The sequence below is a fragment of the Ranitomeya variabilis genome, chromosome 2 (assembly GCF_051348905.1).
Source record: "Ranitomeya variabilis isolate aRanVar5 chromosome 2, aRanVar5.hap1, whole genome shotgun sequence".
Lineage (NCBI taxonomy): Eukaryota > Metazoa > Chordata > Amphibia > Anura > Dendrobatidae > Ranitomeya > Ranitomeya variabilis.
The window spans coordinates 625,285,414-625,313,029 of record NC_135233.1 but is presented as its reverse complement, the minus strand read 5'-3'; the positions used below and the strand labels follow the sequence as shown (position 1 = coordinate 625,313,029).

Genomic DNA, 27,616 nt, shown 5'->3' with positions numbered 1-27,616 from the left:
AGCAGATCCTTCTCTCCAGTTCTTTGGGAGAGAATAGCCCCCAAAGCATTATCAGAAGCGTCCTCCTCCACAATGAAAGGTTGTGTTGGATCTGGGTGTATCAATTCAACAGTGGTGCTGATGTGAAACAGATCTTAAGCCGATCAAAAGCTTCTTGAGCCTGTGATGACCACTTAAAGGGCTTTTCCTTCTTTGTCAAGGAAGTAATGGGACGGACAATATCAGAAAAATTTCGAATGAAGCGTCTGTAGAAATTTGCAAAACCAATAAAACGTTGGACCTCCTTAACGTTCTTGGGTACCGGCCAGTCAAGGATAGCCTGAATCTTACCAGATTCCATGTTCAGCCCCTGGGGAGAGATGATATAACTTAAGAACTGTATCTCAGAACAATGGAACTCGCATTTCTCCGGCTTAATAGACAGATGGTTCTCTTTCAGACGTCTTAAAACAGTTTTGACATGTTCTTCATGTTCCTGTAGAGAGTCAGAAAAGATTAGTATATCGTCCAAATAGATTACTACAAACTGGTCCAACAAATCTCTGAAAATGTCATTAGCAAGGTGTTGAAATGTTGCAGGGGCGTTACAAAGCCCGAAGGGCATCACAAGAGATTCAAAGTGTCCATACCGGCATCTGAATGCTGTCTTCCACTCATCCCCTGGACGAATACGCACCAAATTATAAGCCCCACAAAGATCCAGTTTAGAGAACACCTTAGCATGGCGGACTCTTTCCAGTAATTCGGGAATCAGAGGCAAAGGGTAACGGTTTTGTACAGTTACCTTATTGAGTTCTCGATAGTCAATACAGGGTCTCAGGGTCCCATCCTTCTTCTTTACAAAAAATATAGGTGCCCCTGCTGGAGAGGAAGAAGGACATATGAAGCCTTTGGCCAGATTTTCATCAATATACTCTTTTAAGGCTTGAAGCTCAGGTGCTGCCAAAGGGTATACATTACCAAAAGGAATGGCTGCCCCGGGAAGCAGCGCAATGGGACAGTCATAATGCCTGTGTGGAGGAAGCTGATCTGCATTTTTCTTGTCACAGATGTCAGAGAACTCTTTATAAGCTGGAGGTAAAGAGAATACCTGTACATGTGGTTCCGTAGTCGTGGACTCAAGGACAGCTTCTGTTAACACTGAGTTGCTCCTTGTTGGGAAGATAATCTCCTTGGTCTCCCAGTTGATAATTGGGTTCTGAGAACGCAACCAAGGAATGCCTAAAATCACAGGAAAATGAGGAGAAGAAATTAGCAAGAAAGAAAGTTGCTCCTGATGATTAGGCTCCAACAAAATTTCAAGGGGTACGGTCTCCTGATCCACAGGCCCAGAGATTAACGGTGACCCATCCACTGTTTCCATGGTAATTGGAGAGGCTCTTTGCTGAATTTTAATACCATGTTCCTTGGCAAATGCGATATCCATGAAATTGCCACCTGTACCAGAGTCAATCATAGCTGAACTGGAAATCCACTGTCCTGAACACAGGATCTTAATAGGGAGAGAACAGTGAGAGTTCTTTTCCTTCAGCTCCTTGGGGTTGAAGTCATAGAAAGTGAATGGAATACAGCGTTTAAAGGCAGGCTACATTCAGAGATGTCAGATTCATCATCACAGTTGTCATACTCCCCTATTGCTGCTAGCACCTTGTTAGGCCGTCTAGGACACTTAGGACAATTGATCAAGAAGTGGTCAGACTGGCCGCAGTAGAAACATAGACTTTCACGAAGGCAATGCTCCCGGCGCTCATTGATCTCACGCCTCTGAACGGAATCAATTTGCATGGGCACCTCCTCCACCTCCCGAGAGGTTTTACCTGCAGGCTCTTTGGAAGGAAGGGAAAAGTTAGAAACACGGTTATATGCAGCAAATTTCTCCTGCCTACGCTCAGTAAGGCGAATGTCTATGCGCACACAATGCTGTATAAATGTGTCTAGCTCTTGTGGTGACTCAGAGCGGGCTAGTTCATCTTTTACAAAACTAGACAGACCCCTTTTAAAAATGGGCAATTGTGCATAACTGTCCCAATTGGTATCTACCGCCAATCTCCTGAATTCAGTGGAATACTCAATAACAGAACGTTTAGCCTGGCGTAAAGACAACAAAGCAGATTCAGTGGTTGCACAGCGATTAGGGTCATCAAACATTAATGCCATAGCGGCCAAGAAATCATCCAAGTCATTTAACTGTGGGTCACGAGACTCAATCATCGGATTCGCCCAGGCGAGCACTCGTGAGGTCAGTAGCATTATTACACACAATACTTGGATCTATCAGTAGGAAAAAGGTCAGCATGCACATCAAAATATAGCATACATTGATTCACAAAGCCACGAAATTTGTCGCGATCACCATTAAATCTGAATGGGGGCAACTTAGGTGGGCTAGCTGGTGGCGGTTGCCCAGAGGGTAAAGTCACTTGTGCAGCTATTTGCGTGCTTATGTCCTGAAAAGCCCGTCCATACTGGGACTCTATGCCAGCAAGGTTGTTTTTCTGGGCTGCCATGCGGTTGCTCAAGTCCTGCAAAGTCTGTCCAAACACTTGTTGATTGAGTTCAAAGCTTCCAAACTTCTTTTGCAGACCTTCCACATCTTTCTGCAGTGATCTAATTAAGGAAAACATCTGCTCTAATCTGCTTTCTGCAGTCATTGTTCCAGCAGTCTCCTTTTTTTTTTTTTTTAGGCTAAAGTATCCTGTAATAGTTATAGGGGATAACTCAGGAGACTCTTTGCGTGGAACAAGACAACTACAGGACACAGTTTTATAAGTGGTAAAGTCTATATTATCACACGGTGATTCAAACAGGTGCAGAGAGAAACTCAAGTCCACAACACTTGGTGCAAATAATAAACGCAGCTTAGCAGTCTTTATAGAAAAATGCAAACAAGCAGAAAGTTTATGAAGCACAGTTATTCCTGAGGATACTTGACACGAATAAATCTTTGTCTTAGTCCAGACACAGATAGATATGCTTATAGGCAGTTCAAATCATATCTTAGCTCAACCAGGGAGGCCTGGTTAATAGTCTCAGGTTATTGCAAAGCAGCAGCAGCTTACATGTCCAGCAAATGCAGATGGAAGTAAACACGAGCAGCAGATGAAGGAGGATTACTGGAAACTTGTGTATGCAGCAGGAACTCAGAGCAGAGTAGCAGGATCACCACACAGGTTCACAGGAGCAGATGTATAGGCAAGGAGTAATCAGAGGTCAGGAGCTGGATGCAAGGCAGAATACTCTAGCACAGACTGACGGCTGGGGTGGAGTTTTATAGAAGGAAGACACAGTGCACATGAGACCAAAGACGCCATCTTGGAAGAGGGCAGTAATGCACAAAAGGTAAAAAATGTTCAGAGTCCTGACACTATCGATGGAAATCCAGAAGATATAATTCTTATATCTCTAGCCTGGATCGGTGCCCATATATATCACTTTAATAGAACAAAGAATCTTAGGCTTTCTATACTAGTTTTGGCCAGTATTATGCGGGCGGAGGGAATGAGTAGTTTAGGGAGACTGGTCTGCCCGCAGCATAGAACCATATAAAATTCTTGTGGGAGAGGTGAAATTAGGGGTTGTGGATTCACACACACACACAGGCAGCAGGTAGAGTGAGAAGAGGGGGGGTCGGAATGGCCCATAGCATGTGTCTGCCATGGAACCTTCTGGAACTAAACTCACAATATGACATTTTTACATTATCGTGACAGGCATATCATTTGATATCTCTTAATATTTACAGCACCTGTTTAACATGCCCCTTTTGACGCTAGTCACTACTCACGGACAGGCTGTGAGGCAGAAGAGTCAGACGTTCCGAGGTCAATGCCAAGAGAGTACGTAGATAACCAAGAGAAAAGACGAAAGCGTAAGTCGGGTCACAGTCCAGGGTCAATAATGAGATAGTGGCTCAAAAGCCGAAGGACAAGACAAAGGGATAGTCACGGTCCGAAGGGTCAGGCAGCAGAAGATCAGAACTCAGAGCAACAGAATCAGGCTAACACTCACCAAGAAGCACAAACTAAGTCTGGCAGGGATCAGGGGCAGACAGCTCGGTTAAGTAGCTTGGCAATCACCACAACACTGAACACCTGCAGAAAGTCCCGCACGTCCCAGTCACAGATTGGACAGCCAAGCTGTCAACCAAGGCACTAACAGCCCAGCAAGCCCATCACAGTATTGGACAGCCAAGATGTTAATCAAGACACAGACAGCTCAGCAAGACCGTTTCCATAGATCGGCATAGCAATCATTCACTGAGCGGAGGAAAGGTGACACCCCCCCAGTGTCTCCAAATCAGAAGAGTAAACTAAAATACCATCTAGATAGCCCACCACAAACCTGCCCACCAAATGATGGAAAATATCATTAATGAAATGCTGGAATACTGCAGGTGCGTTGGCCAGGCCGAAAGGCCTAACCAGACTCAGGAAATGTCCCTCAGGGGTATTAAACGCCGTCTTCCATTCATCCCCTTCCCTGATTCTAACCAGGTTGTAGGCCCCCCTTAAATCCAACTTGGAGAAAACCTTAGCTCCCACCACCTGGCTGAACAGATCCGGAATCAGAGGAAGAGAGTATGGATCTCGGATTGTAATCTGATTTTATTTCCAGAAATATAAACAGGGACGTAGACCGGCATCTTTTTCTTCATGAAGAAGAACTCTGCCGCCATGGGTGAAGATGAGGGTCGGATATGTCCCTTCTCCAGACGTTCTGCAATTAAATCATTCATGGCTTGTCTCCCAGGACCAGAAAGATTGTACAGTCTGGATTTGGGTAGTTTAGCTCCGGGAGTCAGGTTAATAGGACAGTCATATGCACGATGGGGACGCAAATCCTGACACACCTTCTCAGAAAATACGTCGTCAAAACCAGACAAAAATGCAGGTACGGTTTCTGTAGAGACTGTAGAAAGGGAAACATTTAGACAGTTCTCCTGGCAGTAATCTCCCCACTCAATGATCTCCCTGGCTGCCAATCCACCAACGGTTTATGTTTCGCCAACCAGGGAAGACCTAATACAATTGAGGTGGGAAGACCGTCCAGGATATAGCAAGGAATTATCTCATAATGAGTCGATCCAACCCTCAGTCTTACATTATATACAATCTGAGTCAGAGGTTTCTGTGCAAGTGGCGCTGAGCCAATGGGGAAGATGGGAATGGGCTTAACTAAATTACAGCAAGCACACGAGTTCTAGCAAACTCCACATCAACCATGCTGACTCCAGCTCCACTGTCAACAAACACAGAAATCTCCTCGGTTTTTCTCTCCAGCACCACCTCTGCTGTCAGGACAAACTGGGAACTGCAGGTTGATGATATATGCACCCCTTGCTTATTAAACTCTAGACTACCAAGTGTTAAACAAACAAGTCTCCTTTTGCTTAGGCATCAAAGGACTGGCCCCAATAAAATGTCCCTTTTTCCTCCACAAAAACAAACAAATTAGGAGATGTTGGGCAATGCAGCACTGTGGAGAGGAAAGGTAGGTGGTAGTCAGATGTAGGGTGGTGCAGCACTGTGGAGAGGACAGGTCAGTGGAAGACAGATAAGGAGGAAACGTAGGGTGGTACAGCACTGTGGAGAGGATGATTAGGTGGTAGACAGAGGAGATGTAGGGAGGTGCAGCACTGAGGAGAAGACGGGTAGGTGGTAGACAGATAATGAGGAGATCGAGGGCAGTGCAGCACTGTGGAGAGGACGGGTAGGTGGAACACAGAGGAGATGTGGGGCAGTGAAACGTGCATATTATATGTTGCATTAGAGGTAAAGATGACCGTAGAGTGTTCATAAGCTGCTGGGTATTGTTGTGCATTGATGTGCATCTCTGGGCGCTAAGTAGGCGTGTCCTGAGCAGACGACTGCTACTAGCAACGAAAGAAAGAATATTATGGTCAGACGATGGGAGAGGGGTAGTCAGTAAAGTCGTACACTGAGCAGAGTCAGAACACAAGGTCTAGTATATTCCCGTACTCATGTTCAGAGATTTAGTAGCTGCTAAAGGTCGAAGGAGGTTACAGACAGAAGAATAGCAGCTGATGAAGAGCAGCTGATGAGGAGCGTGGATTATCAGTGGGGATGTTAAAGTCCCCCATGAGGAGAGTGGGGATGGACAGGATTCAAAGTGTGGAAGTTGGGAGGCAAAGTGATCTAGAAACTGATTGGAGGAGCCCGGAGGGTGATGCATAACCGCCACCTGCAGGGAGAAGGGTTTGAAAAGTGACAGTGTGAATCTCAAAGGAATGGTAGACAAGTGAGGGAACAGGGGGAATCACCTGGAAAGCACGTTGTGATGAAAGGAGCAGACCAACGCCTCCACCTAGTCTGATCTCTGGTCTGGGGGTATGTGAGAATTGTAGCCCACCATACAAGAGAGCAGCAGCCATGGTGTCCAACTGCTGGATTCAAGGTTCACTAAGAGCCAGAAGGTTAAAGGAATTTTAAAGGAAAAAGTAATGGATGTTGGGGTTCTTTGTTACACGCCGACCGGGAGATCCAGAGGGCACCATTACAGGAGACAGGAGAAGGCTGTACTGAATGGTAATGAGATTCCACTTCATTCCATTCTTTTTCATAAGTCCCTATCATCCATGAGTATGTTATGTGTCTACAGGAAGCAGAGAACCCAGGCCCGGACCCTCTGTACGGTTGCAGAGTTCACTGCTGGGTTTTGGTCCTAGCTAGTAAGAGAGAAGTTCCAGACAATTTCTACATCGATGCTCTGACAGGCCGCTCGTTCCAGACCAAGGACCCGCATTTCCTGGGCATCGAAAGTCTGTGGAATCATGAGAACTACTGGGTGAACATGCAGGACTGCCGTAACGGCTGCAAGGTACCAGGGTCAGAGAAACAAAGCAGATATATGACAGTGAAGGGGACAGCACAGCATGTTCAGGGAGTGGGATGGCAGCTGAGGGGACGGCGTGGCATGTGCAGGGGAGGAAAGGTAGAGGGGATGGCTTAGCATGTGCAGAGGAGGGGACAGTGCAGTGCATGCAGGGGAGGGATGGCCAAGTAGCAGACTGCGCAGCATGTGCAGGGAATGGACAGCAACGGGGGGATAGCACAGCGTGTGCAAGGGAGGGACAGCAGTGGAGGGTATGGCGCAGCATGTGCAGAGGAGGAAATGCAGAGGAGGGGATGGCGCCTTGTGTACAGAGGAGGGGACGGCGCATCGTGTGCAGGGGAGGGACAGCATAGGAGATGGTGCCGCAGAGGGGAAGGCACAACGTGTGCAGGGGAGAAACGGTAGAGGAGGGGATGGCGTAGCTTATGCAGGGGAGGGACGGCAGCAGGGTGACAGTGCAGAGCATGTAGGGGAGGGACAGCAGTAGAGGGGATGGATGATATAGGAAGGGATGGTGCAGGGGAGGGATGGCAGCAGAGGGGACTGTAGCATGTGCAGGTGAGGAACAGCGAAGAGGGGACGGGGACAAAGCGTGTGCGGGGTGGAGGCTGGGGAGGGGACGGAGCAGCGTGTGCGGGGTGGAGGCAGGGGAGGGGACAGAGCAGCGTGTGCGGGGTGGAGGCAGGGGAGGGGACAGAGCAGCGTGTGCGGGGTGGAGGCAGGGGAGGGGACAGAGCAGCGTGTGCGGGGTGGAGGCAGGGGAGGGGACAGAGCAGCGTGTGCGGGGTGGAGGCAGGGGAGGGGACAGAGCAGCGTGTGCGGGGTGGAGGCAGGGGAGGGGACAGAGCAGCGTGTGCGGGGTGGAGGCAGGGGAGGGGACAGAGCAGCGTGTGCGGGGTGGAGGCAGGGGAGGGGACAGAGCAGCGTGTGCGGGGTGGAGGCAGGGGACAGAGCAGCGTGTGCGGGGTGGAGCAGCGTGTGTGGGGTGGAGGCAGGGGAGGGGACAGAGCAGCGTGTGCGGGGTGGAGGCAGGGGAGGGGACAGCAGCGTGTGCGGGGTGGAGGCAGGGGACAGAGCAGCGTGTGCGGGGTGGAGGCAGGGGAGGAGACAGCAGCGTGTGCGGGGTGGAGACAGGGGAGGGGACAGAGCAGCGTGTGCGGGGTGGAGGCAGGGGAGGGGACAGAGCAGCGTGTGCGGGGTGGAGGCAGGGGAGGGGACAGAGCAGCGTGTGCGGGGTGGAGGCAGGGGAGGGGACAGCAGCGTGTGCGGGGTGGAGGCAGGGGAGGGGATAGAGCAGCGTGTGCGGGGTGGAGGCAGGGGAGGAGACAGCACAGCCGTTGAAGGGTGGAGACAGGGGAGGGGACAGACCAGTGTGTGAGGGGTGGAGGCAGGGGAGGGGACAGCGCAGTGTGTGCGGGGTGGAGGCAGGGGAGGGGATAGAGCAGCGTGTGCGGGGTGGAGGCAGGGGAGGAGACAGCACAGCATGTGCAGGGTGGAGGGGACAGTGCAGCGTGTGCGGGGTGGACGCAGGGGAGGGGATGCCACCATAGTTGCAGAGGAGTGGACAGCCCAGTGGGTGCAAACAGAAGAGGAGATAGTACAGCGAGTACAGGGGAGGGACACAGCAGCGGAGGGGAGGACACAGCGTGTGTCGTGTGTGGGAGAGGATCGGCAACAGAGGGGGACGTTGATGCTGCAGTTTGTCCCATGAAGACGAGTGGCATGCTGGACACTTTGGAAGGCAATACATGATGAAGTCCACCTTTTCTTACTGTATAGGATATAACTTTTGACCTGGGGGACCTCTTGTGCTGGGAGTTCATGCTGTTGAGCACTGCAAAGCCTGTGCTGCTCATTCCTAACATGAAGGAGGAAGATGAGGAGGAGGAAGGAGACCAGGTGAGCGCTCAGATTGTAGTGGAGGACAGAGACCGGGGGAGCGCACAGATTGTAGCAGAACATACTGCACGTCTGCACCTGTCTATGTACTGCATGCGGATTACAGCTGAAGATGATGAGTTGTGGTGGTTGAGCTTTACTTTTTGTCTCGTCACTTGTCTTCTCCTCCAGGACCAGGTGATGAGCCAGGTGCCGGTGTCCTGGGTGCTGCCCATTGTGGTGACACCAGAAGGTGAGCAATAATACTGCCGTTGCAAAGTAGCGCCATTATGTAACTCAATGTTAAAGGCCTGAGCGGCCGTGGTCCCCAGATTTTTGGAGCCGTACAGGGACGGCAATTGAGTTAGGAGGTCCCTGTCGTTCTTTCACTGGCTGCGTTATGTCATTTTGGCAGTGTCCACTCCAGACACCGACACTCCTTCACAGAATTATTAGGTTAATCTGCTCATCCTTCCTAACAGAGTTCGAGATGCGATGTCCTGAAGGAATGAAGCTTCTACAATACAAGAAGGCCAGGCTAGAGAAATGGGCGCCCTACCTCCACGATGATGGCCGGGTGTCTCGTCTCACGCTCTACCAGGACACTGCATGTAAGTTTCTGATACTTTCCATGAGGAATGGGGTCACCAATCAAATGCTCACCCCGGACCTAATCTTCTCAGCCACTATAGAGCTGGAAGTCCAGGACTGGTTTCAGAACCGGAAGGACAAGCTAGACATGAGACAGGTGAAGCGACTGGACGTAGTCAGCAGCGAGTACTTCTCTCCAGGCCGCAAGGATGCACTGAAGGGTAATATGAGGTTATGAGGAGGTGTGGAGGCTCCGACACTGCGTTGCTAACCGCTCTCTCTTCTAGCTCACACCTTCCGATCTCTGACCCCAGAGACTGAGCGCACCATGGTATTTTATAGCGAGGCTCGTCTCGATGGACTGCAGAGACGTGAGGAGCGACCAAAGGAAATGCTGGAGAACTTCCACAACAGAGAGGATCTCCTTTACTATAGGCACACGACCTATGGAAAACGGGCAAAGAAAGTGTCCATTGCCGGAGGACCAACAGAGGTCAACCCCCGACCGATCCTGGTATGGCTCCATGACCCCTCATACACACAAGACAGGAATACATACATGCACCACCAGTAGAAGCGCACAGTACCCCTGGTCTACTCACATCTCACACTCAATAGTAACAGTGCTACAGATATATCGACAGCTCACCTGCTGTCAGTACTCAGAGTCCCCCCCCGCTAATGTGAAAACCCACTATCCACTATGTCTCCCACTAATGAGAAACCTGCCATACATTATATCATGTAATTCAGGGGCTCTGGGAGGATATCACGTGTAATACAGGCTCTCTGGGAGGATATCACGTGTAATACATGCTCTCTGGGAGGATATCACGTGTAATACAGGCGCTCTGGGAGGATATCGCATGTAATACAGGCTATCTGGGAGGATATCACGTGTAATACAGGCGCTCTGGGAGGATATCACGTGTAATACAGGCTCTCTGGGAGGATATCACGTGTAATACAGGCTCCCTGGGAGGATATCACGTGTAATACAGGCTCCCTGGGAGGATATCACGTGTAATACAGGCTCCCTGGGAGGATATCACGTGTAATACAGGCTCCCTGGGAGGATATCACGTGTAATACAGGCTCCCTGGGAGGATATCACGTGTAATACAGGCTCCCTGGGAGGATATCACGTGTAATACAGGCTCCCTGGGAGGATATCACGTGTAATACAGGCTCCCTGGGAGGATATCACGTGTAATACAGGCTGCCTGGGAGGATATCACATGTAATATAGGCGCCCTGGGAGGATATCACGTGTAATACAGGTGCTCTGGGAGGATATCACGTGTAATTCAGGCGTTCTGGGAGGATATCACATGCAATATAGGATCTTTGGGAGGATATCACGTGTAATACAGGCGCTCTGGGAGGATATCACGTGTAATACAGGTGCACCGGGAGGATAGCACGTGTAATACAGGCTCTCTGGGAGGATATCACATGTTATACAGGCGCTCTGGGAGGATATCACGTGTTATACAGGCGCTCTGGGAGGATATCACGTGTAATGCAGGCGCACTGGGAGGATATCACGTGTAATACAGGCGCACTGGGAGGATATCACATGTAATACAGGCGCTCTGGGAGGATATAATGTGCAATATAGGATCTTTGGGAGGATATCACGTGTAATTCAGGCGTTCTGGGAGGATATCACGTGCAATATAGGATCTTTGGGAGGATATCACGTGTAATACAGGCTCTTTGGGAGGATATCACGTGTTATACAGGTGCTCTGGGAGGATATCACGTGTAATACAGGCGCACTGGGAGGATAGCACGTGTAATACAGGCTCTCTGGGAGGATATCACGTGTAATACAGGCGCACTGGGAGGATATCACGTATAATACAGGCGCACTGGGAGGATATCACGTGTAATACAGGCGCACTGGGAGGATATCACGTATAATACAGGCGCACTGGGAGGATATCACGTGTAATACAGGCGCACTGGGAGGATAGCACGTGTAATACAGGCGCACTGGGAGGATAGCACGTGTAATACAGGCTCTCTGGGAGGATATCACGTGTAATACAGGCGCACTGGGAGGATATCACGTATAATACAGGCTCTCTGGGAGGATATCACGTGTAATACAGGGGCACTGGGAGGATATCACGTATAATACAGGCGCACTGGGAGGATATCACGTGTAATACAGGCGCACTGGGAGGATATCACATGTAATATAGGTGCTTCGGAGGATATCATGTGTAATACAGGTGCTCTGGGAGGATATTACGTGCAATATATGATATATGGGAGGATATCATGTGCAATATAGGATCTTTGGGAGGATATCACGTGTAATACAGGCTCTCTGGGAGGATATCACGTGCAATATAGGATCTTTGGGAGGATATCACATGTAATATAGGCTCTCCGGGAGGATATCACGTGTAATTCAGGCTCTCTGGGAGGATATTACGTGTAATTCAGGCGCTCTGGGAGGATATCACATGTTATGGTACGTTCACATTTGCGTTGTGCGCCGCAGCGTCGGCGCCGCAACGCACAACGCAAACCAAAACGCAGCAAAACGCATGCACAACGCTGCGTTTTGCGCCGCATGCGTCCTTTTTTTCATTGATTTTTGACGCAGCAAAAATGCAACTTGCTGCGTCCTCTGCGCCCAGACGCGGGCGCCGCCGGGACGCATGCGGCGCAAAACGCAAGTGCGACGCATGTCCATGCGCCCCCATGTTAAATATAGGGGCGCATGACGCATGCGGCGACCGACGCTGCGGCGCACACCGCAAATGTGAACGTAGGGTAATACAGGCTCTCTGGTGAAATATTTCAGCCATTTATTGTGGATTCTTTATATTTGGAAATTTCCTCCATTTTTTCATTTCCAGAAAATTCTAGAACGTTTCCATAGGAATTCCAGCAAGGCAGCCAATGAGGATGTGGCGGAACGGATCTTCCTGATAGCTGAGGATCGCATCCATGTCCGCTGCCACAGGCAGGAAGACCACATCACCACCTCCACCTGGGATTTCTTGAAGCCGGCCAACCTTGGGGAGAAGGGGGCACACGTGGTGCTGAGTCCCGAGACCTGCGTCTCCTACCAGGTACCACAGATGTTAGGAGGGGCGCTGCCTGCCACTTGGGGCATTCAGGGGTGAAGGGCTCTGTGGATCTGCTCACTTTAAGGAGGGATTTTGACACCTTGATCAGAAGAAGACGGGAGCCATGGGCTCAGTTCTTGGAGACGGCACAAAGAGTCACGATTTAGAGGGTGGATCAGTAAAGACCGCTGATGATTCTCGCTCTCTGCTCTGTTGTCCACCAGGTGGAGCCAATAGAGGAATTCACCAAACAACTCTACGTCTACGAGACTCTAGTACATCTCCAGCAGGGGGAGCAGTGGGCACAGGAGGCGGTGCGCAGGGCCGAGGCCGAGGTACGAGACAGCACCTGTCATAGTGATCGCATGAATACATGGAGGGTCAGGATAATGGGGGTACTCTGCACCGCAGCTGCTGGAGATCCTGTACCGGAGGGCTCAGGAGGAGGCAGGGCCGCAGCTGATCATTTCCATCTATGACACCGAGAGAAATAGACGTAGCCAAGAGCAGCGCGCGACGCAGGTGAGTGGTGCAGTGTGGGTGTCTGACTCCTGGGGTCACAGGGCTAATGTGTCGCTATCTCATCTCAGCAACGCGCTGCCCAGCAGGAACAGGAGCGCCGTGCCGAGCTCTGCCGGGATTATTTGGCTCCGTACCTGGCACCTGTGGGAGACCCCGAGAAGCTGACAAGGCTGCAGGCCCAGCAGGTGAAGGATGACTGCCTGCGTGACCTCAAGAACAGGCTGGTGCAGCAGGCCAACCTCATCCAGGCGCGCTTCGAAAAGGTAACGGGGGGGGGGGGGGGTCACATGATCGGGACATCTGACACCTACATGTGTCATCGGAATGCCGAGTGTCCCCAGTGTGAATGCATTCCCGCAGCAGCCTCCCCAGTGTCGCTGCATACCGACCGCAGCCATCACAGGAGATCCTCTGACATCTTGCGGACAAATGAGTTTTCCATTCTGTATATATGGGCACTGTGTATTGCATATACAGAAATCTTTGTCTAGTAATGAATCCTCATGATTTCAGCTCTGCAGGCCGAAATTTTGAGATTTAAAGTGGATACTTTCAGGTTTAATTAAAGGAGTTTAACAGAAATCTCCTGTTAAACGTTTAGGAATTACAGCGATTTTTGTACAAATCCTCATTTCAGGGGCTCGGAAGTAATTGGACAAATTCATCTTCTCAAATAAAATGTCCATGTTTGATAACTTTTTCTAGAGAATCCTTTGCAGCAATGATGGCCTGATGTCTGGAGGCCATGGACGTCACCATCACTGGTCTCCTCCGCGGTGAAGTCTTGCAGCAATGATGGCCTCATGTCTGGAGGCCATGGACATCACCATGGCTGGTCTCCTCCAGTGTGAGGCTTTGCAGCAATGATGGCATGATGTGTGGAGGCTATGGATGTCACCATCACTGGTCTCCTGTGTGAGGCTTTGCAGCAATGACGGCCTGATGTCTGGAGGCCATGGACGTCACCATCGCTGGACTCCTCCGGTGTGAGGCTTTGCAGCAATGACGGCCTGATGTCTCGAGGCCATGGACGTCACCATCGCTGGACTCCTCCGGTGTGAGGCTTTGCAGCAATGACGGCCTGATGTCTCGAGGCCATGGACGGCACCATCGCTGGTCTCCAGTGTGAGGCTTTGCAGCAATGATGGCCTGATGTCTGGAGGCCATGGACGGCACCATCGCTGGTCTCCGGTGTAAGGTTTTGCCGCCTTTCCTGCTGTGACTTCAGTTCCATCTTGTTTGCGGCTCTTTCTGCCTTCAGTTTTGTCTTCAGCCGGTGAAATGGGGCTCGATAAGATCTGGTGAGGACTCGGCCACTGCAGAATATTCCACTTCTTTGCTTTCGCAGAATGTTTTGGGTCATTGTCCATCTGTCCTGTGAAGCGTCATCGAATCATCCTTGCTGCATTTGGTGGATCTGAGCAGAAAGTCTCACCCTGTACAAATAGGATTCATCCGGCCTCTTCTGTCCTCAGTCACATCACCAATAACCACTAGTGACCCAGTGGCATTGGCCACCATGCATGCTCGCGCCATCCCACCGCCTCCACCATGTGTTACGCAGGATGTGCCGCGGATACGGTGCCGCTCCAACCCTTCTGCAGACTGTCTTCTTCCCATCATTCTGGTACGGGTTGATCTTAGTTTTGTTTTTCCAGATCCGGGTGGCTTATTTAGATGTTTTTTTGGCAAAGTCTAATCTGGCCAATTTTCCTGCTGATTAATGGTTTTCACCTTGTGGTCAACTCTCTATATTGGCTCTCGTGAATTCCTCTGTATATGGTAGTCTTAGATACCGAGTGTCTCGAAAAAGGGGGGTGACCTTTGGCCAGCGCACGGCTATCACATGTGCAGGGGGCTTATCTTAGTTATCCCTCCGTTGCTAACAATGTGATGAAAACACAAGCAAGGCTATTGACCTATCAATTTATCGCAGGGGCTTATTTTAGATATCCCACTGCTGCTATAATATGTCACAAACTGCAAGGATTTATGTATATCCCGCTTTCCAGTTCCGCTTCGGAACTCGCAGCTCTCTGGTGCCCCCCCTTTACCCTCAGGTCAGGTTAGGTACTGTACCTAGGGTAGTTAGTTACCAGAAAGGCTGCCTGCTATGTACTGGCTATTGGGCACGCTACAGCAAGGGCGATACAACTACTCCCACACAGGCAAAACAATAATTATCAACGCCGCCGGTCGCTGCAAAGAAGCCCAATCGCACAGGACAAAGTCACTGCCACAAGCTCCAATTTTCACAAGGATTAACGGGTCCAGAGCCAACCCAAATTAGTAGCTTAATTAACTTCAGGCACGTGTACATTCGCTATAGAGCATGGAGAAGACGAGAATAATAAATTTTATATTTTACTCCAAAAAAGTTAGGCAGTGTTTACAAAAGCTATAAAAAGATTTTAGACTATGAGACAATCAAAGTATGTACAAAGCGATTATAAATAAAAAGGATTAAAACAGAAATGAACACTCACATATTGCTTAGGTCATTCCAGGCTAACCATTCTGGTGGGAGGAGCCAGACGTCACAGTGCATTGAGGGTCTTGTTGCAGCAGCTTCCCAGATAAGAATGAAGGCTGGGCTGAGTGCAGTAACTTATTCTTCTAGGCTTGTGACATCACTAAATGGGCTGGTTTACCTGCACCCTCCCCTAGCTGCCAGGGTGCACATTTTGGTAAGAAAACTTATAATAATCATAACTGGACTTGAGAACCTAGCAAAATAATGGCACACACATCACTGATCTTATATTAGTTACATAGTTATTAAGGTTGAAGGAAGACTTTAAGTCCATCTAGTTCAACCCATAGCCTAGCATGCCCTAACATGTTGATCCAGGGGAAGGCAAAAAAAAACCATGTGGTAAGAGTAAGCTCCATCATGAGGAAAAAAATTCCTTCCCGACCCCACATACGGCAATCAGACTAGTTCCCTGGATCAACGCCTTATCAAGGAATCTAATATATATACCCTGTAATATTATACTTTTCCAGAAAGGTATCCAGTCCCCTCTTAAATTGAAGCAATGAGTCACTCATTACAACATCATACGGCAGAGAGTTCCATAGTCTCACTGCTCTTACAGTAAAGAATCCGCGTCTGTTATTATGCTTAAACCTTTTTTCCTCCAGACGTAGAGAATGCCCCCTTGTCCCTGTCACCGGTCTATGATTAAAAAGATCAGCAGAAAGGTCTTTGTACTGTCCCCTCATATATTTATACATTAACATAAGATCACCCCTTAGTCTTCGTTTTTCCAAACTAAATAGCCCCAAGTGTAATAACCTATCTTGGTATGGCAGACCCCCCAGTCCTCTAATAACCTTGGTTGCTCTTCTCTGCACCCGCTCCAGTTCAGCTATGTCTTTCTTATACACCGGAGACCAGAACTGTGCACAGTATTCTAAGTGTGGTCGCACTAGTGACTTGTATAGAGGTAAAATTATGTTCTCCTCATGAGCATCTATGCCTCTTTTAATGCATCCCATTAATATTGAAATTAGCTTTCTAATGATTCCAAACTCAGACTAACTATTCCACTCTGTTCAGGAGAAATCCGCACTTTGCACTCATTGTGCCTAGCTGCATGCGCTTTCAGTGGGTGATAGGTCTACCAATGGACATCCGGAATATGTAATTCGCATATTTCTAGCCCAAATCAGTGCCGCAATATATAACTTTAATCGAACAAAGAAATCTATGCCTTTGAGAGACTATACCAGTTTCAACTAGTACTAGATGGGAGGAGGGAGAAATGAGCAGCCTTCACAGAGACTGCTATTTGCAGGGGAAATAAAAATTATTTTTCACACACACAGGCAGCCAGCAGAGAGAAAAGAGGGGGATTGAAATAGCCAGCAGCGTGTCTTGTAAATCTAGGCAGACACTCAAACATGGCATATTCATATTATCGTGACACCTCCGCCTTTTGGACTTAGCTACAGAGGCAGAACCTCTCGGTACTCCTCCATGCGCACCTCAGCAGGTTCACCCCAGCAGGATAACCCATCTGCATTGCCATGCTCCCTGCCCGTTTTGTGTTCGATGGAAGTCATACTGCTGGAGGGCAAGGCTCCAGCGTAGAAACCTTCCGTTGGTTTCGTATATGGCTTGTAGCCAGCGCAGAGGGTTGTTGTCGGTCACCACGGTGAATGGCCCAGACTATGGCTAGGCACTCCTTCTCGATGGTGGAATAGGCCACTTCCCTCGGCAGAAGTTTCCGGCTCAGGTTCAACACGGGGTGCTCGTGGTTCCCCGAGTCCAGCTGGCTTTGCACAGCACCAAGGCCAAACTCGCTGGCGTCGGTCTGCACCAAGAACGGTCGACTGCTTTCAATACAGGAGCATTGCACAGGGCTGTTTTCAAAGCCTGGAAAGCCCCCTCACAGCTGTCGGTCCAGTTGAGCTACTATAGTTCTGTACGAAGCACCTATAGTACCCAGAAGTGCCCAGGAAGGACATCACCTGTTTCTTCGTCCTGGGGGTGGGCCAGGACACAATCACGTTCACTTTCCCAGACTCTGGCTTTATGGACTTCCGACCTACCCGAAGCCCCAGGTAGTGGACCTCTCTCATGCCCATCTGGCACTTTCCGGGCTTGATGGTCAGACCGGCTCGGTGATGTCACCTGAGCACCTCCTCAAGATGCTGCAGGTGTTCGTCCCAGAAGGAACTGAAGATGGCAATGTCATCCAGGTACGCAACCGCGTACTTGTCCAGTCCCTGAAGCAGGTGGTTGACCATCCGCTAGAAAGTGGCAGGGGCATTCTTCATGCTGAAGGGCATGACCGTGGACTCGTAAAGTCCGAAGGGTGTGATAAAGGCGGACTTCTCCTGCGCCTCTGGGGAATCTGCCAGTATCCTGGACTCCGATCCATTATGGTCAGATATTCTGTGCCAGCTAACCTCTCAAGCAGCTCCTCAATGCGCAGCAATGGGTGCGCGTAGGAGGCTGTCATGGTGCTGAGCTCCCTGTAGTCCACACAGAACTGGGTGGTCCAATCCTTTTTTGGCACGAGAACCACAGGTGAGGCCCATGCACTCTTTGACCATTGAATCACCCCCAGCTGTAACATCTCATCGATCTCCTGGCGCATAACCTGCTGCACCTCGTCGGAGATCCGATAAGGTGTTCACCGTAGTGGGGCATGATTCCTGGTGTCCACCTCGTGGACCGCTAACTCAGTCCTTCCAGGTCGGTTGGAGAACACGGCCCAGAAGGGTTCCAGCTTGGTCCCCAACTGCGACCGCTGGGGTTTGGTTAGCAAGGCGCTTACCTCCACGACGTCCTCGATGGACCCACCGGCCTTGGCTTGGGCCAGTATGTCCAGGAGGGGGGTCTTCTTCCCCGTCTTTGGGCAGGCTGCAGACTGGTAGGATGTAAGGTTCACGTTCGTGATGAGCCTTCATCATGTTGACGTGAAAGGCCTTTCGCCTACCCCGAGCGTGGTCAAGCGTGACAATGTAGGTGACCGGATTGAGCTGTTGGTGGATGACAAACGGGGTTCCCAGGCTTCCTGAAGCTTATCTTTTGGTACGGGGACCAGCACCCACACCTTTTGTCCCATGTGGTAGGTCCGCTCCCGGGCATTCTGGTCGTACCAGTGCTTCTGATCAGCCTGAGTCATGTTGTCATGCACCAACTGTGTCAAGGTCTGCATCTTGTCACGGAAATGCATGACATACTCCACTATGGACACTTCAGAAGGGTTCAGCTCCTCTTCCCAGGATTCCCTTACCAACCCAAGGGGTCCCCGGACTCGCCTGCCGTACAGGAGCTCGAAGGGGGAGAACCTAGTTGAGGCCTGCGGAACCTCTCGGTAAGCGAATAGCAGGTGTGGGAGGTACTGCTCCCAGTCACGTCCTTGGGTCTCAACCAGCATGCATAGCATCTGTTTGAGGGTACCATTGAAGAGCTCACACAAGCCATTGGTTTGTGGGTGATACGCACTCGATACCAGACGCTTCACCTGCATTTTCTTACAGAGAGCCTCCATTAGGCGGGACATGAATTGGGTCCCTTGATAAGCATCTCCCTGGGAAATCCTACACGTGAAAAGATAGCCAACGGTGCATCCGCCACTTTATCTGCCCTAGTTGAGGACAGAGCCACTGCCTCTGGGTACCGTAGTCTACCACAGTGAGGATGTATTGCTTTCCAGAGCTGCTGGGGACGGCCAGCGGGCCCACAATGTCCACCGCGATCCTGTGGAAAGGCTCCTCTATCACTCGCAAAGGGATCAGGGGAGCCTTAAGAGCACGCCCTGCCTTCCCCACTCTTTGACAGGTGATATAGAAGCGGCAGTAGTTTGACACATCTGTCCCCATCTTGGGCCAATAGTGTTGAGACGGCCGGGCCTTAGTTTTGCTGATCCCCAAGTGTCCAGGATCTCATTGGCAATCCACAACAACTCACTCCGGAATTGCTATGGGACAACCAGCTGTCTTTCCCTCAACCACTCCTTTTGCGATTTTCCTGGTACTGTCTCCCGGTACAACCTTCCTCGTTCCTAAAACACCCTCTCCTTATCAGTCACGGAGGTGGGCGTTTTGGCAAGGTGTCTCAAATTCTCCAGGATCGCATCTGAGTGCAGAGCAGCCTGGAACTCCTAGCTAGGGGCAGCCAGAAATGACGTGAGGGTCCCTTCCCAACGGGAACCCTCTGGGACCTGCTCTGGGTCCATCTCTGGTTCAGTCATGTCTGTGACTGAGCAGGGTCCAGAAAGCAGAACGTTATCTGCATTCCGGGTACTCTGACTGCGGGTGACAGCAGCTACATAGGCTGTCTCCCCGGGGATTTCCACAGACCCATCAGCCGGCGCTGCTATGGGTACTACCTCCCCCATCCACCCCCAACATTCCAGAAGCAGTGCTACTTATGGGGCAGTTAGGCCAGGTTCACATTACGTTCTGGCAGTCCGTTAGACGGACTGCGTTACACCGCGGCATAACGCAGTCAGTTAACGCTGCCATTATCCCCTATTTTGGGTGCATCGCTAGCGCACGCCCATAATGGGCGTGCGCTAGCGATGTGCCGTCAATGAGTGACGGACCCTGGGATGCGTGCTGCAGCGTTTCCGGGTCCGTCACTGCTAGCGCAGGTAGAGCATCTGCTAGCTCTATCTGGGTTAGTGATATGACATATCGGCACTTGTGTTAACAGCAGCCTGTTAACACATGTGTTGAACGGGCTGCTGTTAACGCAATGTGAACCTAGCCTTACTTTCCTCTGTGGCACTGATCAGTTGCAAGGCATCACCTTTCTCACAGTTCCCATGCATCTCCCCATTTCCCTGAGCACCATCGCTTGCTCCTGTTAGGGGTTCCTCAGCCATCCCACCCCACGGAGTGAGGTGGCTGAGCACTCCTGCACCTGTGAACACATCAATTCCTAGGAAACAAATGTTTATCAGGTGAAATGCCAATTTTCATCATTAGCATCATCAGTATTACCCTCAGCATTTTAAGAAAAATGATCATCAAGTACATCATTAACTGGTAAAGCATTGTCAGGTAACACATGCAATTTCCCATTGCTATCATCAGCATTTGATCGGGGAGGGGAGTCAGGGACATAGTATGCAACCATCCTCCCCAAATCAGTCCCCAATAAAAACATCAGTGGGCAAATTATCGGACAGCCCCACTTCCTTCACCCCGCTCCCAGCACCCCAATCTATATACACCCGGGCCATTGGCAGGGGACAGCGGATGCCCCCAATCCCGATGACAGTCTGGGTTTTCCCCGGAATAATCTCTTCAGGGGCCGCCGGTTCGGGTCAGATGAGGGTTCGTTCAGCCCCGGTGTCCTTAAGGCCTGTAGCGACATGGCCTCCCATGGTGATGTGCTGCACATTGTCACACACCCTCCCAACCGCCCCACCCACCAACAGAACTACTGCATTAGGCCCTGGGGCCTTGGCTGGGGGGTTCTTTTGCTTCTCTGGACACAGGGCGCTGATGTGACCCATCCGCTTGCAAGAAAAACACTGGCGAGGGTCGGTGGTAGGTCTGATGCTGTTGGCAACGAGGACAGGGACTCTGTTGTTTTGGCTGGCAGGGGTACTGGCATTGGTTGCAGGCTTACCCCCTCTCCAGCTTGCGGTGACTCCCGCTGATTTACAGTTGGCCTCATAGGCATTGGCAATCTGCGCTGCTTTCGTCACGTCTTCAGGCTCTCTGTCCATCACAAAATGTCGCACCTCAGCTGGGCAAAGATGGAAGAACTGGTCTTTGATCATCAGGTCTCGCAGCTGTGCAAAAGTGGTCATTGACATTCCTTGGATCCACTGGTCAAAGTGGGTCCCGAGTCCCTATGCCACATCGCTGTAACTGTCGTATGGGCCACGTTGGAGGTTCCGGAACTTTCTATGGTAAACCTCAGGTGTAAGCTGGTACTTGGCTATCATGGCCTGCTTGATGGTCTCAGTCACCATCTTGCTCTTGAGGGAGAGCCGCAAATGCCTCCAGAGCTTTGCCTCTTAGCCCTGGGGTCAGGTATGGGGCCCATTGGTCCCCAGGCAGCCCGTACTGTCTGCAAGCTTTCTCAAAGGCCCACAGAAAAGTATCCAAGTCCCCGTCCTTTTCCATCACAGGAAAGGGCTCTGGCCGGGGTTTAGGAGTCTGAACGCTGTTGGGTTCGCCGCTGGACTGGGATGACCTCTGCACCTGGAGTCGGGCTAACTGCAGCTGGTACTCCAACTCTGCTTGCTGCTCGGCTCTCTCTGTCTCAGCTTGGGCTTCCTGCCGATATTGCTGGATCAGCTGCAGACGTCCATCACGGTCGTCAGCGGGGAGTAGTTCCAAGACCGCCAGCAGATTTGGGTCCAATACGACCTGATTGCTAGTAGGGCCAGCATTCAGTGGTCGAACCTCTGCTGCAGCACCATTTTCGCTTGTGCTGGCTTCTGCGGCCACTGTGCTCTGAGAGTGGTACAGAGCAGCTTCCCATCGCACCAGATCCGCGACCAGTTGTTCTTTGTTTTTGCCTGCAAAGTCAATGTGCTGTGACCTGCACAAGGAAATATGGGTGTCTCTGGTCTGCTTCTTATAAAAGGTTTGTCCCAGCACAACCATGGTTGCCAAATAAAAGATAGGATAGGATAGGACAGAAAAACGAAGAGAAGGGTAGGGGGTAAGTGCAAGTACACACAATTGTCTCAAGACTAGTAAACACTGAGTTCGTTCTCCAAACTATTGCTGCAGGGTCCTTGGAAAAACCGTGCAAGTTTTAGTGAATGATTGCTCAAGCCACATCACTAATCCTCTATGATCTCATCGCTCTGCCACCAAAGGGGGGTTGCCTTTGGCCGGCGCACGGCTATCACATGTGCAGGGGACTTATGTTAGTTATCCCTCCGCTGCTAACAATGTGATGAAAACACAAACAAGGCTATTGACCTATCAATTTACAGCAGGGGCTTATTTTAGATATCCCACTGCTGCTGCTACAATATGTCACAAACTGCAGGGATTTATGTATATCCCGCTTTCCAGTTATGCTTCGGAACTTGCAGCTCTCTGGTGCCCCCCTTTACCCACAGGTCAGGTTAGGTACTGTACCTAGGGTAATTAGTCGCCAGAAAGGCTGCCTGCTATGTACTGGCTATTGGGCACGCTACAGCGAGGGCGAAATAACTATTCCCACACAGGTGGGAACAATAATTATCAATGCCGCCGGTCGCTGCAAAGAAGCCCAATCGCACAGGACAAAGTCGCTGCCACCAGCTCCAATTTTCACAAGGATTAACTGGTCCGGAGCCAACACAAATTAGTAGTGTAATTAACTTCAGGCAACTGTAAATTCGCTATAGAGCATGGAGAAGACGAGACCAATACATTTTATATTTTACTCCAAAAAAGTTAGGCAGTGTTAATAAAAGGTATAAAAAGATTTTACACTATGAGACAATCAAAGTATGTACAAAGCGATTATAAATAAAAAGGATTAAAACAGAAATGAACACTCACATATTGCTTAGGTCATTCCAGGCGAACCATGCTGGTGGGAGGAGCCAGACGTCACAGTGCATTGAGGGTCTTGTTGCAGCAGCTTCCCATGTAAGAATGCAGGCTGGGCTGAGTGCAGTAACATACTTCTGGGCTTGTGACATCACTAAAGCGGCTGGTTTACATGCACCCTTCCCTAGCTGCCAGGGTGCACATTTTGGTAAGAAAACTTATAATACTCATAACTAGGCTTGAGAACCTAGCAGAATAATGGCACACACATCACTCATCTTATATTGAAATTAACTTTCTAATGATTCCAAACTCTGACTAACTATTCCACTCTGTTCAGGAGAAATCCGCACTTTGCACTCATTGCGCCTAGCTGCATGCGTTTTCAGTGGGTAATCGGTCTACCGATGGACATCTGGAATATGTAATTCGTATATTTCTAGCCCAAATCGGTGCCGCGATATATAACTTTAATCGAACAAAAAAATCCATTCCTTTTGAGAGACTATACCAGTTTCAACTAGTACTAGATGGGAGGAGGGAGAAAGGAGCAGCCTTCGCAGCGACTGCTATTTGCAGGTGCAATAAAAATTCTTCACACACACACTGCTCTCTCTGATGGATCTCTGTTTTTTTTCAGCCTAATGATGGTCTGTTTCTCCTTGATTCTGCATGTTGTGGGTTCACAGCAAGAGCTTCCAAATGCAAATTCTGCTCCTAGAATCAGCTCCAGACCTTTTACCTGCTTAATCGATAATAGAATAATGAGGGGAACGCCCATGAAGCTCATTGAAGAGCATCTGAGATAAATGTTAAATTAATTCTGGTCCCTTTAATAAGAGGCAGTTCCATATTATGACAGGGCTGTAATTCCTAACCCCGTCCTCCACTCAGGATGGGAATCGCTTCAAATTAAAGCTGAAAGTTGTCCCTTTACGTCCATAATGGCGACAGGACTCAATCTGAAATATGTTCTGGTAAATGGGTAAAATGTCAAACCTTGTGACCACCGTCCAAATATTTCTGGATCTAACGGTTTACACCTCCATATCTGACCCATATAAGGAGACACAAGAGCTACAAAAAAAGCAGCAGTGGTACCACCAGAACCAGCCATCCATGACGAGGGAGGATGAGGAGGCATACCTGGAGTTCTGCTCTGAGGCCATGGTCCAGATCCAGATCCTGGAGACCAGACTCAACAGGTAGGACGTCACAGCGCTGCTTCAGGTTATGTGATGACCACTATAATGGCGCAGCTCACCCCAATATCCTCATCTCTGTTCTCTTAGACACAAACGATTGGCTCTTCAGAAGTTCCTGGCTCTGGAGGATCGGCTCAACAAGGACCCACGTCTGAACGAGCAGCTGCTCCCTCCATAGTCATCCTGGAATGAGACCGCAGTAATGTGACCAACACTGCGGTAACAACAAGAAATAAGATGTAATAAACTGAAAAAGATGAAATAAAAGAAACACACAACTCCGATAGAGCTGCAAACACCGATGCTTATATTATGCAGCAGTGACATGACCGCTCCCCAGATCTCAGTTATATTATACAGCAGTGACATCACCGCTCCCCAGATTTCAGTTATATTATACAGCAGTGACGTCACCGTTCCCCAGATATCAGTTATATTATACAGCAGTGACATCACCGCTCTCCAGATCTGTTATATTATACAGCAGTGACATGACCGCTCCCCAGATATCAGTTATATTATACAGCAGCGACATCACCGCTCCCCAGATCTCAGTTATATTATACAGCAGTGACATCACAGCTCTCCAGATACCAGTTATATTATACAGCAGTGACATGACCGCTCCCCAGATCTCAGTTATATTATACAGCAGTGACATCACAGCTCTCCAGATACCAGTTATATTATACAGCAGTGACATGACCGCTCCCCAGATCTCAGTTATATTATACAGCAGTGACATCACAGCTCTCCAGATACCAGTTATATTATACAGCAGTGACATGACCGCTCCCCAGATATCAGTTATATTATACAGCAGTGACATCACAGCTCTCCAGATACCAGTTATATTATACAGCAGTGACATGACCGCTCCCCAGATTTGTTATATTATACAGCAGTGACATCACCGCTCCCCAGATATCAGTTATATTATACAGCAGTGACATCACAGCTTTCCAGCCCATTAACCCCTTCCTGTGTGTCCGGTGATGTCTGCGCCATTAACCCCTTCCTGTGTGTCTGGTGATGTCTGCGCCATTAACCCCTTCCTGTGTGACCGGTGATGTCTCCGCCATTAACCCCTTCCTGTGTGACCGGTGATGTCTCTGCCATTAACCCCTTCCTGTGTGACCGGTGATGTCTCCGCCATTAACCCCTTCCTGTGTGACCGGTGAGGTCTCCGATATTAACCCCTTCCTGTGTGACCGGTGATGTCTCCACCATTAACCCCCTTCCTGTAGACAACAGAAAAATGGCTGACAGCACTCACTCATTGGGGCGCCTGTTCCATGTCCAGGGAACCTTCCTGGATATTCAAGGTAATCCAAATCAAATGAACAGCGCTCCAGCTGGGTGTAGTAGTATCGTAGAAAAAGTATTTATTCAGCCATGATAATGCGACGTTTCGACCACAAATCGGTCTTTTTCAAGCATACAAAATGGTGCAACAGGCTGGCTTAAATAGTGTGGATACCACGCAGGGCACCAATCACCATCAAGTCACAGCCCATATTAAAATACTATACACAAATATAACGCATAACAGACATCAGACATATGTGTAACAACAAGTCCCCAATAGACATATAACCACCATAGAAATCAGTCAAATAATCCATATACAAATGCACATCCATGCTTTGTTTATCTTATGACCAGCAAATCTTCTCGATGCATCCTCGTTTCCATAGAGATCTTCACCCAGTGGATCCATTTCCATTATAAACTTCCTGGTCAATCGGATTGAATAGAGAATGGCGGCGCCAAAAAGACAAGCAACCTATCCATCTATCCCATATATCTTAATGCCTCTTAAACAGCCAATCCGGCATACCTTTCTATATTTAGTATGTCTGCATCATCGCTATGCGCCCATATTTCGGTATCACCACTGCGTCGCAGATCATCATAGAGACCACAGCATCAGGGCGCAGGCGCACCACGTACCAGCCGCGCCCCATCACATGATCGCGATGGAGACACGCCCAGACGTCACACAGCAGCGGTCCCATGTGATCGCAACTCAGACCGGTTACCCGGGAGACGTCAGCAGACAGCGAATAGGTTGGAACACTGTCTATAACTCTAAATCTCAATTGGTTTACCGAATGTTTACTCTCTATGAAATGCTTGGGGATCGGCAATTCAGTAAGTCCCGTCCTGATGGTGCTTTTGTGTTTACTGATACGGGCCCTCACTTCCATAGTGGTCTCCCCTACATATGTTAGACCACAAGGGCAGGTGATCATGTAGATAACATAACTCTATGTACAGGTATATCTCTCCTTCAAATAAATCTTCTTCCCGGTATGGGGATGACAAAAAAATTCTCCTTTCAACATGTTATTGCAACAGGCACAACCAAGACATGGAAAATTCCCATTTCATGGCGCGCTCAAGGTCTGTTGACATGAAACTTTTGATGTACCAATATCTGATCTCACCAATTTGTCACCCAAATTCCTTCCCCTCCTATATGACATCATAGGGAGAGATTTAACCCCTTAACGACCGCCGATACACCTTTTAACGGCAGCAGTTAAGGGTACTTAAACCACTGTGGAAAAAGTGAATAGCGCCCCCCAGAGTCGGATTTTCTCTGGGGTCTCGGTTACCGGGGGTAGCCGAGACCCCAAAGAACATGATTCGGGGTTTTTTTACCGACCCCCGGGTTGCGATCGCCGGTAATTAACCGTTTACCGGCGGTCACAAAAAAAACAACGCGATTTCCCATTTAATTTCTCTGTTCTCCGATGTGATCGCACATCAGAGGACAGAGAAATGGGGTCCCCGATCCTCACCTGTCTCCCCCGGTGCTCCTCGTGGCTCCCGATGTGTGCCGCCATCTTGTTCCGGCCAAAAAATGGCGGGCGCGGTGCGCCCGCCGGCCGGCACCTGGAAGATCTTTGGGGTCTCGGCTGCCGGGGGTAGCCGAGACCCCAAAGAAGATGATCGGGGTCAGTTTTTACCGACCCCTGTTTTGCGATAGCCGGTAATTAACTGTTTACTGGTGACCGCAAAAAAAAAAAAAGCGATGTGTAATTCTCTGTCCTCTGATGTGATCGCACATCAGAGGACAGAGAAATAGGGGGATTCGGGGACCCTGTTATACTTACCGGTGTCCCTGGGTCCTCCTGTGTCCTCTCCTGGCCGCCGGCTTCTTCCTCCGTAAAGAAAAAAGCGGTCGCATGCAGCTAGAGGAGTTGGGGCTAAAATTAGGGTTAGGGTTGGGGCTAAAGTTAGAGTTAGGGCTAAATTTAGGGTTAGGGTTGGGGCTAAATTTAGGGTTAGGGTTGGGGCTAAATTTAGGGTTAGGGTAAATTTAGGGTTAGGGCTAAAGTTAGGGCTAGGGTTAGGGTTGGGGCTAAAGTTAGGGCTAGGGTTGCGGCTAAAGTTAGGGCTAGGGTTGGGATTAGGGATTGGATTAGGGTTGGCATTAGGGTTACGTTTGGGAGTAGGGTTAGGTTTGGGATTAGGGTTAAGATTAGGGTTGGGATTAGG

General features: G+C 49.7%; 1 protein-coding gene across 1 annotated transcript in view; it reads left to right on the top strand.

The window, feature by feature from the left end:
* Positions 1–26,640, top strand: part of DRC7 (dynein regulatory complex subunit 7) — an 89,476-nt gene extending 62,836 nt beyond the window's left edge. Inside the window, exons 7-18 of the mRNA XM_077288995.1 lie at positions 6,619–6,837; positions 8,632–8,751; positions 8,923–8,983; positions 9,213–9,341; positions 9,414–9,542; positions 9,609–9,835; positions 12,198–12,413; positions 12,635–12,745; positions 12,822–12,932; positions 13,001–13,195; positions 23,970–24,109; positions 24,197–26,640. Of these exons, the coding sequence (XP_077145110.1) occupies positions 6,619–6,837; positions 8,632–8,751; positions 8,923–8,983; positions 9,213–9,341; positions 9,414–9,542; positions 9,609–9,835; positions 12,198–12,413; positions 12,635–12,745; positions 12,822–12,932; positions 13,001–13,195; positions 23,970–24,109; positions 24,197–24,287 (1,749 nt within the window). The 3' untranslated portion in view covers positions 24,288–26,640. The remainder of the gene's footprint in view (positions 1–6,618; positions 6,838–8,631; positions 8,752–8,922; positions 8,984–9,212; positions 9,342–9,413; positions 9,543–9,608; positions 9,836–12,197; positions 12,414–12,634; positions 12,746–12,821; positions 12,933–13,000; positions 13,196–23,969; positions 24,110–24,196) is intronic.
* The last annotated feature ends 976 nt before the right edge of the window (positions 26,641–27,616 follow it).